Consider the following 20,000-nt stretch of genomic DNA (forward strand, 5'->3'; position numbering starts at 1 on the left):
TTTTTAGAAAGTTTGCCTAATGATAGCTAACTAGCCAACGAGCTAACTGTCAGAGCAGAAGTTGTTCAGGACTCAGCACACTGAAATATGACTTCGACAGACAAAAGGACCTCATTTGGCATTCAAATAACATAACAAGTGGCCCGCCATCATTTGGAAGCTAAACCACGTAGAACTAGCATGACAGTTGTGTTTATCAGTCTATCTCCGAGGTCCAAGGCATGCTTAACGTCATTGTTCACTCCCAAATTGCGTGTGACGTGCTGCTAGGCAACGCCTCCCATAACTCGCCTCTGAAACCGGCTTCAGACAACCCGGGACCAGAACACGTCTACCTTTCACATTGCGAAATCCCCTGAACCCGCTATTTCTTAAACGCTAATATATCGTTTCTGAATGTGAAAGGGGCTTATCAGTATAGTCCATTATTTTTCTACGGAACTCTGCCTACTTGTTATTTACAAAGAGATTTCAGTGTGTGTTTGTGCATAACCTGTCTCACTGTCTCACTGTCTCTCGGTCTCCGCAGTCCCACTTCCTGCAGTGTGCGCCCGATAACCCTGACTTCGAAGGCGTGTCCTGTGAGATCTTCGAGTCGCCCTACCCCATGACCATGGCCCTGTCTGTCCTCGTCACCATCGAGATGTGCAACGCTCTCAACAGGTCAGTCACGGAATCTTAATCGCTCTGGACTTATTTATCATTAGGTCGGCTGAGTTCCACTGATATTGCCACTCATTTAAAGCAACAACTGTAGCCAAGTTTATTTATATAGCGCATTTCATACACAGAGGTCATTCATTGTGCTTTACATAAACAAAAACCAAACAGTAATAGCCGATAAGAGCATAGATGGGCAAAGAGTAATAATAATAATGAAATAAGATCATAATAAAACATAAAACATTAAAAAGAAAGCATAAATCGAGGTAAAATCATTTAACAATAAATGATAATTAACAAGAAAACACAAAAGACTTGTGGAATACTGGTGGAATAATTAAAAGACAGGTACAGGTCTGTTCTTATCAGATAGACTTTGCCAGAGTCTAATTTAGCAAACCAGTGATGGTGATCCTTCTCTCTAACTGTACCATTAGAAATGGCAGCACATTGCTAACGTTCCAAAGATGCAGATGTTAAGATGTCAGTTGTCAGGCAGTAGAGGACGTGTTTGTCTCAGACTGATGTATTGACTGTTTGTTTGTGCGTTTCCTCCCAAGTGTGTCGGAGAACCAGTCTCTGCTGAGGATGCCCCCGTGGGAGAACGTGTGGTTGCTGGGCGCCATCTGCCTCTCCATGTCCCTCCACTTCCTCATCCTCTATGTGGAGCCCCTGCCGGTACGTGTGGCGGTGCTACATCGTTTTTTAAAAAACTTGAAAGAAAAATCCGTTTTGCTGATTTACTGTAGTGTTTGCACGGCAACGTCATTCTGGTGTAGTCTTGTTTGCTCGAGTATAAAGTGGACAGAGTTCAAGTATAAAATGGAAGCGGTTTAAGTTGAAGATGAAGCCACATTTCACATTTTCACCTATTGTTACTTGTCTTCAAAACTATTGTGTAGCCTACGGATTGTGTGAGCCCTGCTGCTGATCTGTTTCTAACCGGCCTCCTTGACCTTGCTCTCCTCAGATGATCTTCCAGATCACTCCCCTCAACTTGACCCAGTGGCTGGTGGTGGTGGCGATCTCCCTGCCCGTCATCCTGCTGGATGAGTTTCTCAAGTTCGCCGCGCGCAACTTCCTGGACCCGCCCAAGGAGCTGGACGAGAAAAAGGGCTGCTCGCTGGCCTCCTGCCTGGAGGGCATCTCCTGGCCGTTTGTGGCCTTCTCTCTGCCCCTGGTCATCTGGCTCTATTCCCGGATCCTGCCTGTGATTTTCTCCTCCTGACTGACCTAAGCACAACAACAACAACAACAACAACAAAAACAACAACATACAGATGAAAATGAAATGAAACCCCCACCCCCCCACCCCCCACCCCTTCCTCCTTCTTTGTGTGTTGTAGCTAGGGATTGTGTGAGCGTTTTGCGTGTTTGCGTGCGAAAGTATGCGTGCGTCTTCAAGTGTGCCTGTGCAGCTGTGAGCGTGCATGTGAGGGACGAAATGTTTAACACAACCATAACAATAATATAAGAGAAAAAAACGCCTATGTTTCTTTTTAATAAAAGTGTATTGGGGAGGGTTTGTGTGGGGAGGGCGGGGGCACATTGTTTCTTTCGAGTTTGTCGGGAGCTTTTTTTTTGTCCCGCGGGGTGGATGACTTCTGCCACAATCTGGTCTTGAGATGATCAGTTTCTCTTTTTACGTTCGTCATTCGGTTGCCTTTTTAGAACGTTTTTACAATTTAACAAATTGTAACTTCTCCATGGTCTCATTTCTAATCTAGTCTCTTTTTTTTTTCTGGTGCCCCCTACTATCCCTTGGAACATATGGCTGAGAGATTGAACCGTGGTCCAGAGATGTGTACAGAGATTTAACACTATTTTATGCAAGTTTTCATTTGCCTTTTTTCCTTTTTTTTTTTTTAAATCATTTTTGTAAAAATGTGTTTTTGAAATGGAGAGTGCACGGTAGTGTCGACTTTGGTCGTTTGAGGTTGTTTACTGATGTTTACTGTTGTGTCTTTCGTCCGAACAAACATCAAACTCTTACAGTATGATTTGTGTGCGTGTGCGTGTATGTGCGTGCGTGTGTGTGTGTGCGTGTCTGTCTGTCTAGAGTAAGAGATGCATGAGCCGGGGATGGAGCTGAGTGCCGTTGGGATGGGAGGGTTTTGATGGGCATCAGGGAACCGGGTGAATGTTAATTTGTTCATAAAATATCAACTGAAAACAAATCAGAAATTTCCTTCGAAAACAAGCTGCATGTTTTTGTGATCTTGCATGCACTGTGCGTGGGAATCCCCCCCCCCCCCCCCCCCTCAAAATAGATCTATTACTGTGTGTGTCTCCTGGTAATGTGTAATAATAACTCCTGTTATTACTTTGTGTTATTATTCTAACAATACATTCTGATTAGTAAAGCCAGTTTTTTGTCTGTACTAGGCAGAGCACAGCTACCTCAATACAGCCTCCATCCCCCAACCCCACCTGCCCGTCTGCCCCTTCCTTGTTAGCCTCCGCTACTGGTCTACTTGACCACTCCACCAGAACCACAACCATCACGGCCCCCTCCTACCTTACACCTCCGATTCGCTCGTGCAGAAAACAACAAAACTACAAAATTGAGACCAAATCATTCCCAGTTTCTTTTTTTTTTTTTCTTAAGGATTTATTTGTCTCTGTGTGTTTTATAATTGACTTTGACATAGATTAACTTAATTTGTATTGTTTTTTTTTCCTTTGGTGTGATTTTTTTGTTTTGTTTTTGGTCCTATTTCCTTAGGTTGGGTGGGTGGGTTTGAATTGTAAGGATGTAAATGTTACCGATAGGGGACTGATAGGGGACTAAAAGGGGTGTGCGTATGCGTGTGTATGAATCAGAAGATACGACAACAATAAAACCGAAATAACAGATGGCGAGTTCTTTTTTTTTTTTTTTTTTCGTTTTTTGCTTTTGTTTTTGTTTTTTTTTTGGCAGTTATTCAGAACATGAACTTGACAGTGCGAGGAAGAGAAATGCTATTGTCACACTTTATTTTCTACATGAAGAAAATACACTCTCATGAACCATACAAAACACGGCCCTCTGTCTTTATTTAATCTACTGTGGGTTTTCCCATCAAGCATTCATGAGCCTGTTATGAATGCTGCATGTTAAAGTTAATGGTGCAAAATATACTTGAATATTCAAGTTTTCAGCTAAGTCAGCACTGCAAACACAGTATGAAAAAAAAAAATACATTGAAATGTAGGTCCACACTTTAAGTGTACTAACATAATACCTTTCAGAATGTCATGTACTGTAAGAGATGTGTACTACAAACATAATTCATGGTCCACTTCATACTGAATTTCAAATGATACGAGTTCCAAATCTCAATCTACTGTTAAAGTACTCAAGATACAAAAGAAGAAAATAAATCTTGTAATTTGTCTTAGTGTAGTGATAGGGTTATGCAGTATGGAAAACCTGGAGAAGTATGGAATTTGACTTAATTAAGGGTCAGATATAAGTATGGAAAAACAAACAAGGGTATTGAGAGATATTTGTGTTTCCAGACTATTGCATCTTGACCTGCAGCACTAATCACTTTACTCCGGTCATAATGATCCAGGACTGCTGTTGTCTAGCAACAGTATCACTATCAGTCTGCATAGTCAAGATACGATTGGCGAAAACAAAACCTTGTGGTTGTATTTATTCATTGAAAACTGATGTGTTAGATAGAATGGTGAAAGTGTTACAGTCTGAAGGTAACATCCACGAAAAATGACCCAACTAAATAGACGTCATACCAAGTTATCCCAAACCAGAAGTGGCCGCAATGTTGAGAATATGTTCAGAAAAAATAGACCGAGATGTTTTGAAATAAGTATGGAATATTGACATGGAAAATATGTACTGTAGGAACCCTGTAGCGATCACACTCAGACTGATCCCTACAAGGTCCCCATCTGCATGTTACCTGTACATACAGTTAAAAAACAACACTGTTGGTGCTGCTCTGACTTGATCTGACAGAATTATCAGATGCTTTATTGAACTGATGACAAAAAAAGAGTTATCAAGATATGTTACTGTGCAGGTATATACAAAGATCCTCCTCTTTAACCCTCTCTGGTATAGGAGTAAAACAGCCATGTCTATTACATGTCTGAGAAAAAGCTAACAAGAATCACTTCTACAGGAAAATTGTCAATTAATGCTACACCTGTAACAATAGTGTCATGGGCTACTTTTTTCAACTTGTGAGGATGGCAATCCAGCATGATAAATGCTGAACGCTTAATAAACAGGATAAACCATGGCATTAATGATTTTTAGGAGTACTGAGAGATGCTGAATTAAAATTTGCTGTATGCCCAACTTGGAAAAGTTCCATTCCTTATATGCAAAAAACATAAAATAAAAAAATAGCATGGCCACCACCATGGGCTCAAATCTAAGGTAGACATTTGAATGAAATGTGATTGGCTTTCATCTGTACACTACACACAAAAAGTTAGGGATATCTGGCTTTCGAGTGAAATTTCATGTTTCAATACAGAAAGTGCTGAAACATTGAACTGTTGGACATGCACATTCAAAAGTTTAGAGAAGGTCACATTAAGTTCAGCTATAAAGATTATAGTGAATTTTTTTAGGTTAATCCTGAAATTTCACCCGGAAGCCAAATATCCCTGACTTTTTGTGAGTAATGTCCAGTCGACTGCTATATCCAGATTTCATAATCTAATGTGAAGAAACGGCTTGAAACTCATTCTGTGATAAATGTTGCCTTGAATAATTCATCAACCAAATAAAATCCAGAAGCAGGTTGATCGCTACCTATGAAGAAACTGCTTTAATATGTATTGCAAAATGGTTGTTTTAAGTGATTCAAAAACTGTTTAACATATCTACTGTCAAATTGAGTCCTATACAGAGAAATGTGAGTGGACTGCTGCTGCTGCTGCTGCTGGCGACACCCAGTGCTCTGCCCAGGTGATTTTAAGCACTCATGATTAACTCAACCAATCACTGACAGAAATGTATCTTCTCAGTGACTTAGCTTATGTTGACACTAGCAGACAGCTGTATTTGCTTTACCATGCTGACTATAAATGTAAATGAATATCTGCAATGGTATAGGGATCAGTGGACAGCGGCCTCCTGCCTGAGGCTCAGTATAGGTGCCCTCACTCTTGTAAGTACAGTACAGCCCTTCTCACATGCAGAATGCAATTCTCCCTTGGGTTTAGCTATGTGAATATTAGCTTGAGAACAGGTCATCTGAGCAGAGTTTACGTATGGTTACTGACCGCCCAGGTAGTCCAATGAAACTGTCTGGAAATGCACTTACTATTTTTTACTATTTTTTTTTTACCTTCTCATCAACAGCAACTTCTTCCATGCAGTCCAAGAGTATAGAGGGCCTCTTGACCAGACTGACAGCCCTCAGGCAGGCCTTCACTGTGAGTAGCTCATCTCCTCTGTGAATGAAAGATGTCTCACCGGGGCCTTTGCTGACCTGGTGGCCTACTTCCAGAACCCAGAGAATGCCCTGAGCATTCCGGTGGAGCTTCTGGAGGCGAGGGTGTGTTAGCATTATAAACTCATATCACACATCTCTTGAATTAGGTGTATAATTCATGTCATGTTTGTGCTTCATATCCACCACATCAACACCCTTGACACCGTGTTCGAGTTGGTGCTGTTTGACATCCTTGACAAGACTGCTGCCCCCTGCTGGTCCCTGTAAGCAACGCTACACTTTTCTGTGCCTGTTGTGACGTGTTTCATTGACACTGACTATTATCTCACCCATAGCGGGTGCAGGGTGTGTTCCTGGACCGGCTGTATGCAGTGGTTAATGACTTCCTGCCCTTTGAAGCCTGGTCACCAGCTGCACATCAGTATTATTGGCAGATGCTGCAGGTAAGTTCTGACCGCACCCTGAGAACATTCTCCTGTGATCTACTCCGAAAGTGTAATATTAACTGGTTTAATGGTTTGTAGGCGGACGTTCCTGGCCTTCCTGGAGGAGGTCTCTCTGGAGCTGAGTGGCTACAGCCATCCGATGGGATCTACTGAGCTCCCATCGCCCTCATATCTTTTTAAAATGCTCTTTACATTTGTCAACACATAAGTAAAATTTTTATGGAAAATGGCATGTCCTAAATTATTCATACCATTCATACCATGGCTTGAAAGATGAATACATCATTCTGAAGTAAGTTTTAAGTTTTGCCAAGTGATTGTCAGTAGTTACTTAGATGTAAAAAGATGTGCAGTGAATGAAGCATAACTAGGCAGGTGTACTGAAGGTTATCTTAACGGGTGTTGCTTGGGATGTTCCATTCATTGCCAAAAATTCTTGAAAACGAAAATTCTTCTAAATATAGCACACTGCAAGCAGCGATGAGGGTGCCGAGCAGTCTGTAGCTGTCTTGGAAATGTCATGTAAAAATATCAAGTGCAGATCAGAGTAAGAGTAGGCTGGGATCCAAAGCCATAGCCATAGTGCCTCTGAGTCCCTGGTTGTATTTGGTATGGGCTTCATGGACATGTTGCTGGTTGCAGAAGTCATGATCTTACCACCCTACATGCCGGCCACCATATGTGTCTGAATTACTTTGAATTTGTGCGGTTGTTAAGGCTCTCGCTGTGATTGTGCTGGCAGACTTGTCTGGCAGTTTTGTCAGGTGTGTATTTATTGCTTTAACACAGACTTTAGTAGAAACACACACACACACACACACACACACACACACACTCACTCACAATTTCATCCATTATGGTATGCAACATTTTATTTAATGTATAATATTAATGTCATATCAATATAATAATCAATAAACGTTTTATCTTAATAATAATGTGTCACAGTTGAAGGGCAGCTGAACTATGATTGTAGCTGTAGTCAGTTTCTATGCCATTCTCAATGATGTAGGATGGAGTCACACAAAGATGGGCAGGTCTTCTCCCAGGTCTTTTGGGAAACTGTAGGAAACACGTGATATTCATTAGATGGTGTTCAGAGTCAAGATGTATCTGTCTGCTCAAGAGAACGTTCCCTAAGGTATGCAGAAAGGTTGCTGATAGTGGTGCTCAACAGCCAATCACAAAACAGTCCTGCCTTCTGTGCTCCTGAAACAACACGCTGATTGGCTGGAATAATGTATGGCTTGTCCCAAACCACCCAGGACTATGTATGAGTTTTTTTAGCACAGAATGGAGACAGAATGGAGAGCCAGAGGAGTCATTCACTGAATTTGAGAGCGTATTGGACCAGAACTATGGTCTGTATCATTGATGTTCTGCTCTCCAAGATAGAAATGTGTACTTGACTCACCATTGTGCAGGGCGTTTTAGACAAAGCCCATGTGCTTGAATGGACTGATGATGTCCTGCAACTCTGGCTCCACCCAGTACTCCACGTTCCCAGCGCCCAGCCACACTGGAGAATGAACAAGATATAACATTTTAGAATGAATACAATTACTTTAAATATAGTTCTAATTTATTCATAATTCTGATCATTTTCTTATTTTCAATTGGTTCCATTAGTTCTATTGGTTGACAACCATTAATTGTCACTATACACAGTTTTACTCAGTTGATTATCTTTGCATAAAAGGGTAGCAGAGGGCCTTAAATTGCAATGCTTTGCTTACTTGCTATTTCAGCAGGCTGAATATCCTCCCTGGCCTGAGTGGCATGGAGGTCCTCTCTGCAGTTGAAAGAGTCACCTAGCTGGGCCATTACTTGCCACATTTGGCCATAGGACACAGCCCAGCCTGTTTGAAGAGGTTTGAAAAAGATTAACTGAGGGCATGATTTTGGAGTGATCTATGTTATTCACATGAGGTTAACTGAAGGTATGAATTCTAGTTTTGTTAGTCTAATTGTTGTTAATATAAATATCATCATATCATATCATTACCACTGCTGCTGCTACTACTACTATATTTCTCTGTATGTATTTTGTACAGAGGAGTTGTACACGTTTCAAATCTCACTACAAGTTGTTGTGTATAACTGTGACAAATAAAAGCATTTGAAATTGGACTTAAATGATCTGACTTGCTGGTTCAGAAAGGTGAAAATCCCCTGCCGCCCGAGTCTCATGGAGATCCTCCAGAGCCTGAGAGTGGACATCCTCCCCAGCCAGAGTCTGGAGATCCTCTCCCCCGTCAGTCTCATGGAGATCCTCTCCACCCTGAGTCTCACGTAGATCCTCTCTGGCGTGAATCTCATGGAGATCCTCCACGGCCTGAGTCTCACGGAGATCGTCTCTGTCCTCAGGGACAGGGAGATTCTCACTGCAGAGAACAGGACCATCTCGCTGGGCCATTGCTTGCCACATCTGGCCATAGGTCATAACCCAGCCTGTTTGAAGAGGTTTGAAAAAGGTTAACTGTGGGCATGAATTTGCAGTTTATGATGCGGTTAACTGAGGACATTAATAACTGTTATTGCTGCTACTACTTCTCTCTTTCTCTGCATTTACTTTGCAGTGAAGTTTTGCCAGTTTTTATTATTGCAAAAATACAAGTTACATGTTATAGCAATCAATTATTACATATACCATTCAACATGTACATATTCAACCGCATATCATCCATACACACAAAACACAGTGTACATTACATCACATTGCCAGGGGAACAGTCCAATTAAATACATTGAAAAGATCACAAGCAGTAATAGTTTTAAAAGCTTTTGGTTGAGTAGAAAACCTGATTGAACAAATGTATTGCATAATTTCATTGCTAAATGCAATAAAACGCAGTATTTTCCCAAGAAACTTATTTTTGTGAACATAACATGTTGCTTTAATAACAAGTAGATATTTTAAGAATTCAGATTTCATTCATTATCGACAAGACCAAAAAGCACATTTTTCCAGAATAGTTCAAAATGTCATCAATATTTCATTTTCATCAATATTATTCACAACAAAAAGACACAGATCACGCCAGAACTCTTTTACAATGGGGCATTCCCGGAACAAGTGTACCATAGTTTCAGGACATCTTCCTAAAGCACTTGGAATTGGACTTAAATTCAACAGTTTAAGGTCTATGTTGTTTGCATTCTTACTGGCTGATTCATGGAGATCCTCTCCGGCCTGAGTCTCAAGGGGTTCCTCCCCAGCCTGAGTCTCACAGAGATCCTCCCAGGCCTGAGTCTCATGGAGTTCCTCTCTGTCCTGAGTGTCAGGGAGATTCTCTCCGGCTTCAGTCTCACAGAGATCCTCCACGGCCTGAATCTCATGGAGTTCCTCTCTGTCCTGAGTCTCACATAGATCCTCTCCGGCCTGAATCTGGAGATCCTCTTCGGTCTGAGACTCGTGGAGATACCCTCCAAATTGAGTCTCACGGCGATCCTGAGCCTCACAGTGGTCCTCTCTGCCCTGAGTCTCACGGAGATCGTCTATGTCCTCAGTGACAGGGAGATTCTCACTGTAGAGGACAGGACCATACTGCTGGGCCATTCCGTGCCACATCTGGCCATAGGTCATAACCCAGCCTTTGAGAAAAGATTTGAAAAAAGATTAACTTTGGTCATGAATCTTGGTTCATACTCTTAGCATAAGAGGTTAGCAGAGGGCTTGAATTAGCATTTTAAGGCCTATGCTTTACTTACTTGCTGGTTCAGCAGGCTGGAGATCCTGCAAAGCATGGAGATCGTCTCCGTCCTCAGTGACAGGGAGATTCTCACTGTAGAGGACAGGACCATATTGCTGGGCCATTCCGTGCCACATCTGGCCATAGGTCAAAACCCAGCCTGTTTGAAAAAAATTGAAAAACAATAAATGAGCGGTTTATGGTCTATACTATTCGCATAAGAAGTTAACTGAGTGCATGAAGTAACAGTTGAAGATCTCTGCTATTTGCATTCTTACTTGCTGGTTCAGCAGGTTCAATATCCTCTCTGGCCTGAGTGGCATGGAGGTCCTCTCTGCAGTTGACAGAGTCACCTTGCTGGGCCATTCCGTGCCACATCTGGCCATAGGTCACAACCCAGCCTGTTTGAAGAGGTTTGAAAAAGGTTAACTGTGGACATGAATGAATTTGCAATTGTAGGCTATGCTATTCACATGAGGTTAACTGAGGGTATGAATTCTAGTTTAAATACTGTAATTGTTGTTAATGTAAATATTAGTACCTACATTATTACTACTTTATTTGCATTCTTACTTGCTGGCTCGGCAGGCTGTAGATCTTCTGCAGCCTGAGTCTCCAGATCCTCTCCGGCTTGAGTCTCACGTAGATCCTCTCCGGTCTGAATCTGGAGATCCTCTCCGGTTTGAGTCTCATGGAGATCCTCCCTGACCTGAGTCTCACGTAGATCCTCTCCGGTCTGAATCTGGAGATCCTCTCCGGTTTGAGTCTCGTGGAGATCCTCTCCAGCTTGAATCTCCTCCACGTTGAGGGGTTCTGGGTTGTTTTGCCTCCATCCTCTCACCCAGCGAGGCTTGCGCTCCTCTCGAAAAGCTCGCAGAGCAGACCGCATTCTCTCGCGCAGACCTTTAGGAGCTCCATCCTTCTCCTGTATCCAGCTAGTGCTGTCCACTTCAGCTGTGATGTTAGCTGGTTGGCTCCTCTTGTTCCTCTTGGCCTTAAACCCAGATTTCACTTGCTTCTTCAGTCTTCTTTCTTGTTTAGACTCAATCTTGGCCATGGCCAAGTTTTGACATATCCGGTAGTTTTTAGTTCTCTGCCGTGTTCTCCGTTGTCTAATCCGCTCTCTGATGGTGGTAAAGAACGATCTCACGGCTTCCACGAAGCCGCTACGCTCTCCTCTCACCTCCATCTTCAGCAAGCAAAATTATTTTTCTACTTGGTCCAAAAGTGTGACAACGTGCTCCTCCGGAATAATAGGTGAGCAAATTCAGGATTTACAGTGTCACACAATAATTAAACCAAGTGAATCGATGAATCAGTGTACAATAGCAGGGGAAAGCTCTCTCTCGATGTTGTCTCTGGTGTAGCCACTGATCTATAAAGAATACCTGGATAGAGCATCTACGTCAAAATTCTGAAGCCTACATGGGGGCGGCCATTATGGGACCACTTTGCCATAGGAATGCATAGACAGTAAAAGACAGTAAAAGAATGTTGCCGTTCTGCAACAATGGAATTGGAACACCTCGCCGCCATTATGGGACCACTCGGGACAGTTCCATTGGCTTCATTGTTGATGGGTCAGCAACAATGAGATAGTCTATCCAGGTATTCTTTATAGATCAGTGGGTGTAGCCAGATCAAAGTGATACAATGTTCTCCCTCAACATTCTGTGCAGAACGTAGAATGTCCAAAGATTCCAAATTCTGGGTTGTTCAAAAACATTCTAACATCATGGACTTGTGATGATTTAAATCAAAGATCATAGAGCGCTTAAATCTACTGATAGAGTCTTCCTGTGGATTTAACGCAGATATCATGTCAATAATAATAATAATAATATATTGCTCTTTTCAAAAACCAAGATAGAGTGCTGTACAAAGGCAATCAAACAGGAGGCTAATACAACTTACACATTTTAAAAACTAGAAAAGCACTCCGAGAGCTCAGACCATAGATATAATAAATAAAGCATAGGCCTATTATGTCCATTTAATTAACAATGTAAGACTTTATGTTAAACTGTTTTCTATGTTTTGCTTGTTTTGCTTTATAAAAACATAATTTCACTGCTTCATACATAGGCCTAGGCGGCTAGGCCTCTTCATCTAGCCTAGTGCTCCTACAAAAGGAGAAAAGTCAGGCAGCGCTTTGGGTTGCATTCTGTGCATGTTAAATGCGCTATGCAAATAAGAATTAGCCTTCTACTTAGGCTACTTACTTACTATACAATGTATTCTAAAGTAGGCCTAGCCTATTGCCTACAGTGGCACAGACACACTTGAATGCTAATGAGGACTGATTTTAAGGGAATGGAAAATTAAACAATGTTAGAGTTTTCAGAACAGGATAGCCTATAGGCCTATAGGCCTACATGATCTTACAGAGCGCACAGAAAAGATTACTTGGCAATATTTATTCTGAGGCCATTCAGCGGGACTAGAAATTACTGGACTTGTAATTGCATTCTTTGATCACAAGAGGGCAGCAGAGAACAGAATAGACGACGATACTCTTCCCTCAAAAATTGCTCATCACATTTCCAGGAGCGCGGAACAAGGAATGACCTCATAGGATTGCAGGCATTCAGATGGCCAATTAATTGAGGTTCCCGGGAAGGTATGCACGTGGTTCAATCGATCACCTAAGTGCAATCATAATAACCATTTAAGGATATAAAATATTAAAGCTTGGTCATTATTCCTATGACCACATTTTATCCTCATTATGAAAACCCTTTGTTCTGTGCTCTTGCAGAGGATAGACCAGGCCTAGAGGCGCTGTTGTGTCGATTTGGGAAAGCAAGGATTGCAATGTTATTGATGCATATATAAACCACAAGTAAAACACCTGCAAGACTATTTACATCCCATAATGAGTTTTTGACATTTGATTTAAAACCTTTTCTCTGACTTATCTCAGGGACAATCATCGAGACAATAGGCTACCGAAAAATCTTCATAATTAGAGTGGGCAGAAAGCTATAGGCTACATATAGGCTACAAAAATCACTATTGTAGTTTGTGAGTAGCCTATAATACAAACATACAAATAATATTTCCCTCAATACCGTGACACAACTGTTTTCCATTCAATCTTTTGAACCCCTTACTGCTGTGAAAGAACCAAGTGTGTCGTGTCTCTTTAAATGGCACGAACGACCAGGCGAGCGTCAATCATTGTAGGTCTAGTCCCTCCCTTTCCTGCAGCAGCTTTCTCAGCGAGCCCTAGACAGACTGAACGCACACCAGAAGCTGAGAGTGAACGGAGATGTGACCACAATGTGCGCTCATAATTAACGCTGAAAATGGGATAAAGGAACGAAAGCGACAGCAAATCATATCCGTGTCTGAGCGTACGCCATAATTAAGGCATAGTAATTTTGCCTGGAAAGTTTTTGGTTTTACTTTTTTTCTACTTCGTAGGTAATTTCCATTCTGTCTAATACTGGCAAGCTACAAAAGAGGTGGCTGGAGGATCTGAGCAAATGATGGAAACGGGATGTCGCACCACCAGTGGACACGGGACAGCACTGGAGTATGAAGCAAATGCTTAAACGGAATGAAGGAATATTCAGTTGTAGTCGAAACGCGTCGCTTTCTACGCGTCCTTTCATGAACATGGACAGGAGTTGCTTTTTTTAAGACCGCTCTCGGTCCGGACAGATGCTGTCATTGTGTTGGGGTCCGAGATTTTTTCACCGTAAATGCAGCCAGTGGTGTTGTTGGAATGATGCGAGCGGGAATAAGAATGTGCACGGGTTTATTGTCATCATTTCCCAGTAATTTCGTTGAGGGCCAAGAGAAAGCTCTTGCTTGTGTTGACAAAACAAAACGTTGTGGTGACAAAATCAGGAAGGAGTCATCAAGACACCTGAGGACAATCTCAGAGAATCCTTGAGGGAAGGTGGCCTTGATATGCTATTGTCTTGTTCTGCAGATGGGCACTTTGCTGGTTTGTAGTCCTCAGTTTGTGTGAAAGAAATTAACGTGTCAGGAGTAGAAGAAGAGTACCTTTTAAGAGAGTGTATTTTTTTGCTTGGTTCTGTGGCAAAAAAAAAAAATAGTTCCTGTTAGCCATGGTGGAGCCAGTGGGTTTCATTGAAGCTTGGAAAGCACAGTTCCCTGAGTCAGAACCTCCTAAGATGGAGCTGAGGTCGGTGGGGGGCATCGAGCAGGAGCTGGAGAAATGCAAAGCCTCCATCAGACGTCTGGAGATGGAGGTAAACAAAGAGCGTTTCCGCATGATCTACCTGCAGACGCTGTTGGCCAAGGAGCGCAAGAGTTACGACCGCCAGCGCTGGGGCTTCCGGAAGGCCTCCCTGATGAACGAGATGGCGGGCGAGCAGCAGCAGCAGCAGCCGCCGCCTCCGGGGGTCGTGGTCGGGTCCGGCGACCCCCAGCAGCAGCAGCAGCAGCCTCCTCCGCAGCTCCACGCGCAGGAGCAGGGCGAGCGCAGCCGCTTCCAGCCGGTGGGGGAGACGCGGTCCAAGCCCAGGCCCCCGCCCGCCAGGAAGTCGGCCTCCCACGGCGACGGCCTGGAGCTCCAGTCGGCGTTCGAGCCGGTGCAGCCGATGGCGGGAGGCGGCGGCGGCGGCGAGACGGACGGCCTCTCGCCCTCCAAACAACAGCGGGGCGGCGTGTCTCCGCGACGGCCGCACCCGCACCCGCCGCCGGAGAAGGACCTGCCCGTGGACCCCTCCGGCAAGGACAAGCCGGGCATGGGCCTGGGCGTAGCCGCGCTGCGCTCCAACTTCGAGCGCATCAAGCGTGCCAACTCGCACTCGTCCGCCGACGGCAAGAGCGGCCAGGAGAAGCAGCCGTTCTACGCCAACATGGAGTTCCACCACGAGCGCGGCCTGGTGCGGGTCAACGACCGCGAGGTGTCCGAGAAGATCGGCAGCCTGGGCACGCAGGCCATGCAGATGGAGCGCAAGCGCTCGCTGCACTCGCTGCCGGGGAACCTCGCCACGGTGGCCGGAGACTTGCGCCCCAGGCCCGTCTACAGGGGGCGCTCTACCGAGAGCACCTGCGGCTACGACGCCGAGTACGAAGACGGCGAGCCCAGTCCCAGATACCGGGCCAACGGAGGCAAGCAGCAACAACCCCAGCCGCCGCCGTGGCAGCCGTCGGACTACCCGCCTTACACCAGCGTGTACGTGGGCGGGATGGTCGCCGGCGAGGGTGTGGTCATGAGGGAGCACGGAGGAGTCGTCGTCGTCGGCGGCGACGACCACCAGCTCACCTGGCCTCGCCGCTCCTACTCGCCGGGGAGCTTCGACGACGCCGGCGGCGGCGGAGGGGGCTACACGCCGGACTGCAGCTCCAACGAGAACCTGACGTCCAGCGAGGAGGACTTCTCCTCGGGCCAGTCCAGCCACGTGTCGCCCAGCCCCACGGCCGCGTACCGCCGGCCCTTCCGCGACAAGAGCCGCTCGCCCTCGCAGAACTCCCAGAATTCCCAGCACTCGTTCGACAGCAGCAGCCCGCCCACCCCCCAGTCCCAGAAACGCCATCGGCAGCAGCAGGGCCACGTGGTCATGTCCGAGGCCACCATTGTCGCCGTCCGCAAAACTGGACAGATCTGGCCACCCCACGACGGAGACTCCACCCCATCGAGCAGGGCCTCCCATGACAACAGTTTCCATGGAGACATGGGTAAGTGATTGCTACCAGCCGTCCTCTTGAAGCTGTTGCTGCTCCCACCCCCTCCCCTTTTGCTGGGAGCTCCACAGGCAAACAGATGGGATGTTGATGATTTGGTTTGTGTGTGATGGTGGCAGGTCAAATGCCATACCTAAACAAATGCACCCGTGTGGGCCTTTGATGAACGACACTCCTACTTGTGTCATTAACTGTCCATAATTAGCAACCCACCACTGGCGTGTTTCAATTACCACGTTGCCATAAAGGTTCATTTCACTTAGCATAGCATTGGCTGGTGATGAATGTCTGTCACACAAGTGTCTGCCACAAATGCTAGCGCGCTCGTTTCCTCATCTCTTGGGAACATCTCTAGGGCACATGAGAGTCAAGTATCCCAACAATGGCCGTCCATTGTTGCCGGTCACTCTCAGTGACAGAGCGGCTAATATTTTAAACTAGCCGTCTGTTGTTACCCTGCTGAGTGCCTCTGTGTCATGACACTGTCCCACATGCTCTTTGACCTCCACATTCTGAACGAGGGGATTGGTTTGAGTCGTTAGCCAGTAGCTGCAGTCATACCTCTCTCTCTCTCTCTCTCTCTCTCTCTGACAGCCTGCTCCCTGACCTCCGCATTCAGGGTGAGCCTGATCCAACGCTGCCTGAACTCTTCCAGCTAATTAGCTAATGTAGCTCACATAGCAAAATGAGCTGAGAGAAGAAAGAGAGAGCGATAGAGAGAGAGAGAGAGAGAGAGACGGGGGGATTGATGTGTGCGGGGTTGGAGTGGAGAAAGAAGGACAGAGCTCTTTGTTTGAGAAGTGAAAGATAGAGAGCAAAGGGGGAGAGGGAGCACTATCTCGCTCTCCTTCTTCCTATTCGTTTTTCTCTCTCCGGCAGTGACAAACGACTGTGTCTGTCCGGGGCCGTTGGCTGTCTGTCAGGGTGCTTAGAGAGACTGTCAGCCGTAACGGCTACTCTCCCACACAGCAGTACTCGGCAGAGTCCGCGAGTGGGCCGCCAGATCAAGAACCAGGACGTGTGTGTGTGTGTCACACAATGTGCAGATACGTGTGTGTGTGTGTGTGTGTGTGTGTGTGTGTGTGTGTGTGTGTGTCCTATGCTCACATTCGTAAATGCATTTTATGTGGTGTATTTTGGATTTCTGTGAAATGCATCCATCTCAGAAACACCCACCTCTTGCTTTGAATTCCTTACAAATGCAGAACAGATTCGTTCGTTACAAGTCAGACTGAGCAAATTCCTCTGGCTCGCCCCTCCGCCGATAGTTCCCATGGCACCATGCGTGGAATCGGACCACAGGTGTTTCGGAGAATCAGTCAGGGAGATAGAAAACATTGGAGTCGAGTTAGACGGAGGAGGCGTCCGAAAGCGCTTGGAAAACCGTCCCTCTCTTGTCAGACCGGTTTGTCGGAGCGCTCGCTCTCGGAATCGCTGGACGGGGGACCGGCGCCTTCGTCCAAGGCTTCCAGTTTCTTTTAACCTGTTTCGCGCCCGCTGGCTCGTCTCGGCGACAGCAGGTGGAGGCGCTCTGGCTGGCCGACCGTCGCCGTGGAGACGAGACGCGTGGCACCGGCCGGGGGCCCGTCGTCCGCCTGGCGTCTCCGATGCTTTGTGCTGACAAGGTGAATGGGCGGCAGGGCGCGGAGCAGACAGTGCCCTCGGGGGGGGTTGGCACAGCGGACCCGGTCTCATGCCAACGCTGAGTCCTCTTTCATGGAAGGATGGTGGAGGATGGGAGGGTAGCAGATAGCGTTTGTTTTCATCTCTCTTCTCCTCTCGCTGGGCCGCTACCAGGGAACTGGTACCAGCTGAACATGGCACCCCCACTGAGTCTGTGTGTGTGTGTGTGTGTGTGTGTGTGTGTGTGTGTGTGTGTGTGTGTGTGTGTGTGTGTGTGTGTGTGTGTGTGTGTGTGCCAACCACGCTCACTGTTGACTGCTCGGTTGCTGGCGGCCAAATAAATGGACCTATCATGTTTGTGTTCATAATCCGGTTTACTGGAAGGTCCTTTTCTGCAGTTAACTAGGCCGTTTTCAGCCAGGGCCCCACTGTTTAAAGCCAGTTATTTCATCACGTCAACTCTGTTAGCAAGAAACGGGGAAATAAACGTCTCGGATTCCTCGGTTAAAAGAGCTCTCGGGATGTTCTTGCTGCGCTCAAAGTGCCCGGCGTGGAGGGCATATTGGATGATCTACTGCCCGCCTGCGTTGGCTGCGTGGCCGCTCTCCCACTGCTCTGATCAGATCCTCTTTAGCAGGAAGAGTGCTTGGCTGAGTAAAATCAATAGCGCGCAGCCATTCGCTTAATGAATACCCCCTCGTAAATACCCCTTCTGTCTGGGAAGGCTCTGACAGGCTCTGTCCGGTGCGCTGAGCGGGCCCATAGACGGGGGCCTCTGAAGATGGCTAAGCCTCCCTCCACACATGCTAGGGCTAATCCATCACATCACACCCGTGTGATGAGTTTAACCACGTTGTGCTGGGGTTTTGTGTGTGTGTGTGTGTGTGTGTGTGTGTGTATGGCAGAGAGAGGCAGATGATTCTGCTAAACACTGCCAAAAAAAGAGAGCGATGGAGGACAAAAGGGAGGAAGAAAAGAACAGGAAGTGGCGGTTGGAAGAAGGAGAGGAGAGAGAGGAGGAGAAGAATGAGGAAGTCGATGGAGAGAGGGAGGAGACTTTGGGGCTGAGGAGGTGGGATGGTGTGATGGGGCTGAGGAGAAGAGGAGGAGGAGGAGAAGAGGCAGATGTCTGTACAAGGAGATGAGGGAATAGGAGGAGGAGGACCATGTGCTGCATTGAAGAGCGAGGCAGAGACAAGACAAGATGAAGATTAGAACGAATGAGTAGGCTGTGTGTGGCGTGGAGAGGATGAGGAGGAGGTTTAAGAGGGTTGTGTGTGTGTGTGCGTGTGTGCATTTGTGTGTGTGTGTGTGTGTGTGTGAGTGTGTGTGAGTGTGTGTGTGTGTGTAAGAGAGAGAGGGCGAGAGTTTCTTGCTTCACTGGTCAGGGATGCGGGGGATGAACGCAGGCACAGATGGGTAGAGCTCTCCCGTTGCGTAACAGCGTGAAACACTCACTCTCAGCTCCTGGTTGCCGTGTGTGTGTGTGTGTGTGTGTGTGTGTGTTTGTGCAAGCCCGTGTGCGTGTGTGTGCATATGTCAACGCCAGGTGCTGGATCGACATGTCCTTTATGTGGAGCTCCAGAAGCAAATGATCTGAAAAAGCTCTCAAGATGCAGAAAAAGAATCATCCTTCCCTCTCATAACCCTTCTCTCTCTCTCTCCCCCTCCATCTCTCTCTCCCTCTCTCTCTCTCATCCTCAGTTCACCCTCCTCCTTCTCTTCTCCTTCTCCTGTGTCTCTCTATGTTGTGAGTGTAATCCAACACAGCCCTACTCCCACATGCTATTTGGTTATCCTGCACCTCCTTGCAGACCCTTAGCGTTAACACACTTATCTAGTGCAGGGTATCCAGTCCAACGTAGAAGGTTCTAGAAGGGTCTTGTATCTAATCACCATGTTGTATTGTGCAGAGATGTCTCAGGCCATCTGCAATACAGCTCCCCCCCCCCCCCTTCAGCCCAGCCCTACGGAGTCTTTTTCCCACAGTGCATGTCCTCAGTGTAAACAACAATTGTAATTGTTTCATGATGTTGCTATGGTTGTTCTGATGTGGAGGGGGATCAAGGATGGAATATCCTTTTTGGTGGTCAACGATCAGATGGCGAGAGCGTGTGTGTTTGTATGTGTGTGTGTGTCTGTGTGTGTACAGTATATGTGTGTGTGTGTGTGTGTGTGTGGTGTGTGTGTGTGTGTGTGTGGGAGCGAGGGAGGGAGGCGTAAAGCCAGGGGAGGTTACAGAGGCATCCCAGAAATCCCTGAAGCCATAACGAGCGCACAAGAAGAACATTCCCCACTCAGCAGTGGAGTGGGGGGGGGGCTGTTTTCATAGACTAGAGGAGGAGAGGAGCGCTAGCTAGCGAGCGAGCGAGTGCTGTACCGACAGGAGTGGAGAAGAGGACGAGTGGATCCATAGGATTGGCCACAGAAAAGCTAGCTGACTCTCCACTGCACTCAGTGTGAGCACGAAATGAGGACACTCATACCTAAGCTAC

The 20,000-nt window shown here is 46.2% G+C and overlaps 3 protein-coding genes across 6 annotated transcripts in view; 2 read left to right on the top strand and 1 right to left on the bottom strand.

Moving 5' to 3' along the window:
- Positions 1-3,676, top strand: part of atp2a2b (ATPase sarcoplasmic/endoplasmic reticulum Ca2+ transporting 2b) — a 38,629-nt gene extending 34,953 nt beyond the window's left edge. For both annotated transcript variants that reach the window (XM_062553807.1, XM_062553808.1), the window contains exons 20-22: positions 530-663; positions 1,224-1,341; positions 1,634-3,676. In XM_062553807.1, coding sequence (XP_062409791.1) covers positions 530-663; positions 1,224-1,341; positions 1,634-1,891 — 510 coding nt within the window. In that variant the 3' untranslated portion in view covers positions 1,892-3,676. The remainder of the gene's footprint in view (positions 1-529; positions 664-1,223; positions 1,342-1,633) is intronic.
- A 3,733-nt stretch (positions 3,677-7,409) lies between these two features.
- Positions 7,410-11,551, bottom strand: LOC134101197 (uncharacterized). Of its 2 annotated transcripts, XM_062554795.1 has the most exons (9): positions 10,928-11,551; positions 10,792-10,825; positions 10,497-10,619; positions 10,238-10,378; positions 9,692-10,120; positions 8,672-8,977; positions 8,263-8,385; positions 7,941-8,045; positions 7,410-7,588 (listed from the first exon to the last, which is right to left on the bottom strand). In XM_062554795.1, exons 1-8 carry the CDS (start codon positions 11,405-11,407, stop codon positions 7,957-7,959), a joined length of 1,725 nt encoding a protein of 574 aa, XP_062410779.1. In that variant the 5' UTR covers positions 11,408-11,551; the 3' UTR covers positions 7,410-7,588; positions 7,941-7,956. The 2 variants fall into 2 exon arrangements, with proteins under 2 accessions (XP_062410779.1, XP_062410778.1); XM_062554794.1 differs by having other exon boundaries at positions 10,792-11,551.
- A 1,937-nt stretch (positions 11,552-13,488) lies between these two features.
- bcr (BCR activator of RhoGEF and GTPase) overlaps positions 13,489-20,000 on the top strand; it is a 95,395-nt gene continuing 88,883 nt past the window's right edge. For both annotated transcript variants that reach the window (XM_062554500.1, XM_062554501.1), the window contains exon 1: positions 13,489-15,876. In XM_062554500.1, the coding sequence (XP_062410484.1) occupies positions 14,298-15,876 (1,579 nt within the window). In that variant the 5' untranslated portion in view covers positions 13,489-14,297. The remainder of the gene's footprint in view (positions 15,877-20,000) is intronic.

Source organism: Sardina pilchardus, chromosome 14, assembly GCF_963854185.1.
Source record: "Sardina pilchardus chromosome 14, fSarPil1.1, whole genome shotgun sequence".
NCBI classification, from domain to species: domain Eukaryota; kingdom Metazoa; phylum Chordata; class Actinopteri; order Clupeiformes; family Clupeidae; genus Sardina; species Sardina pilchardus.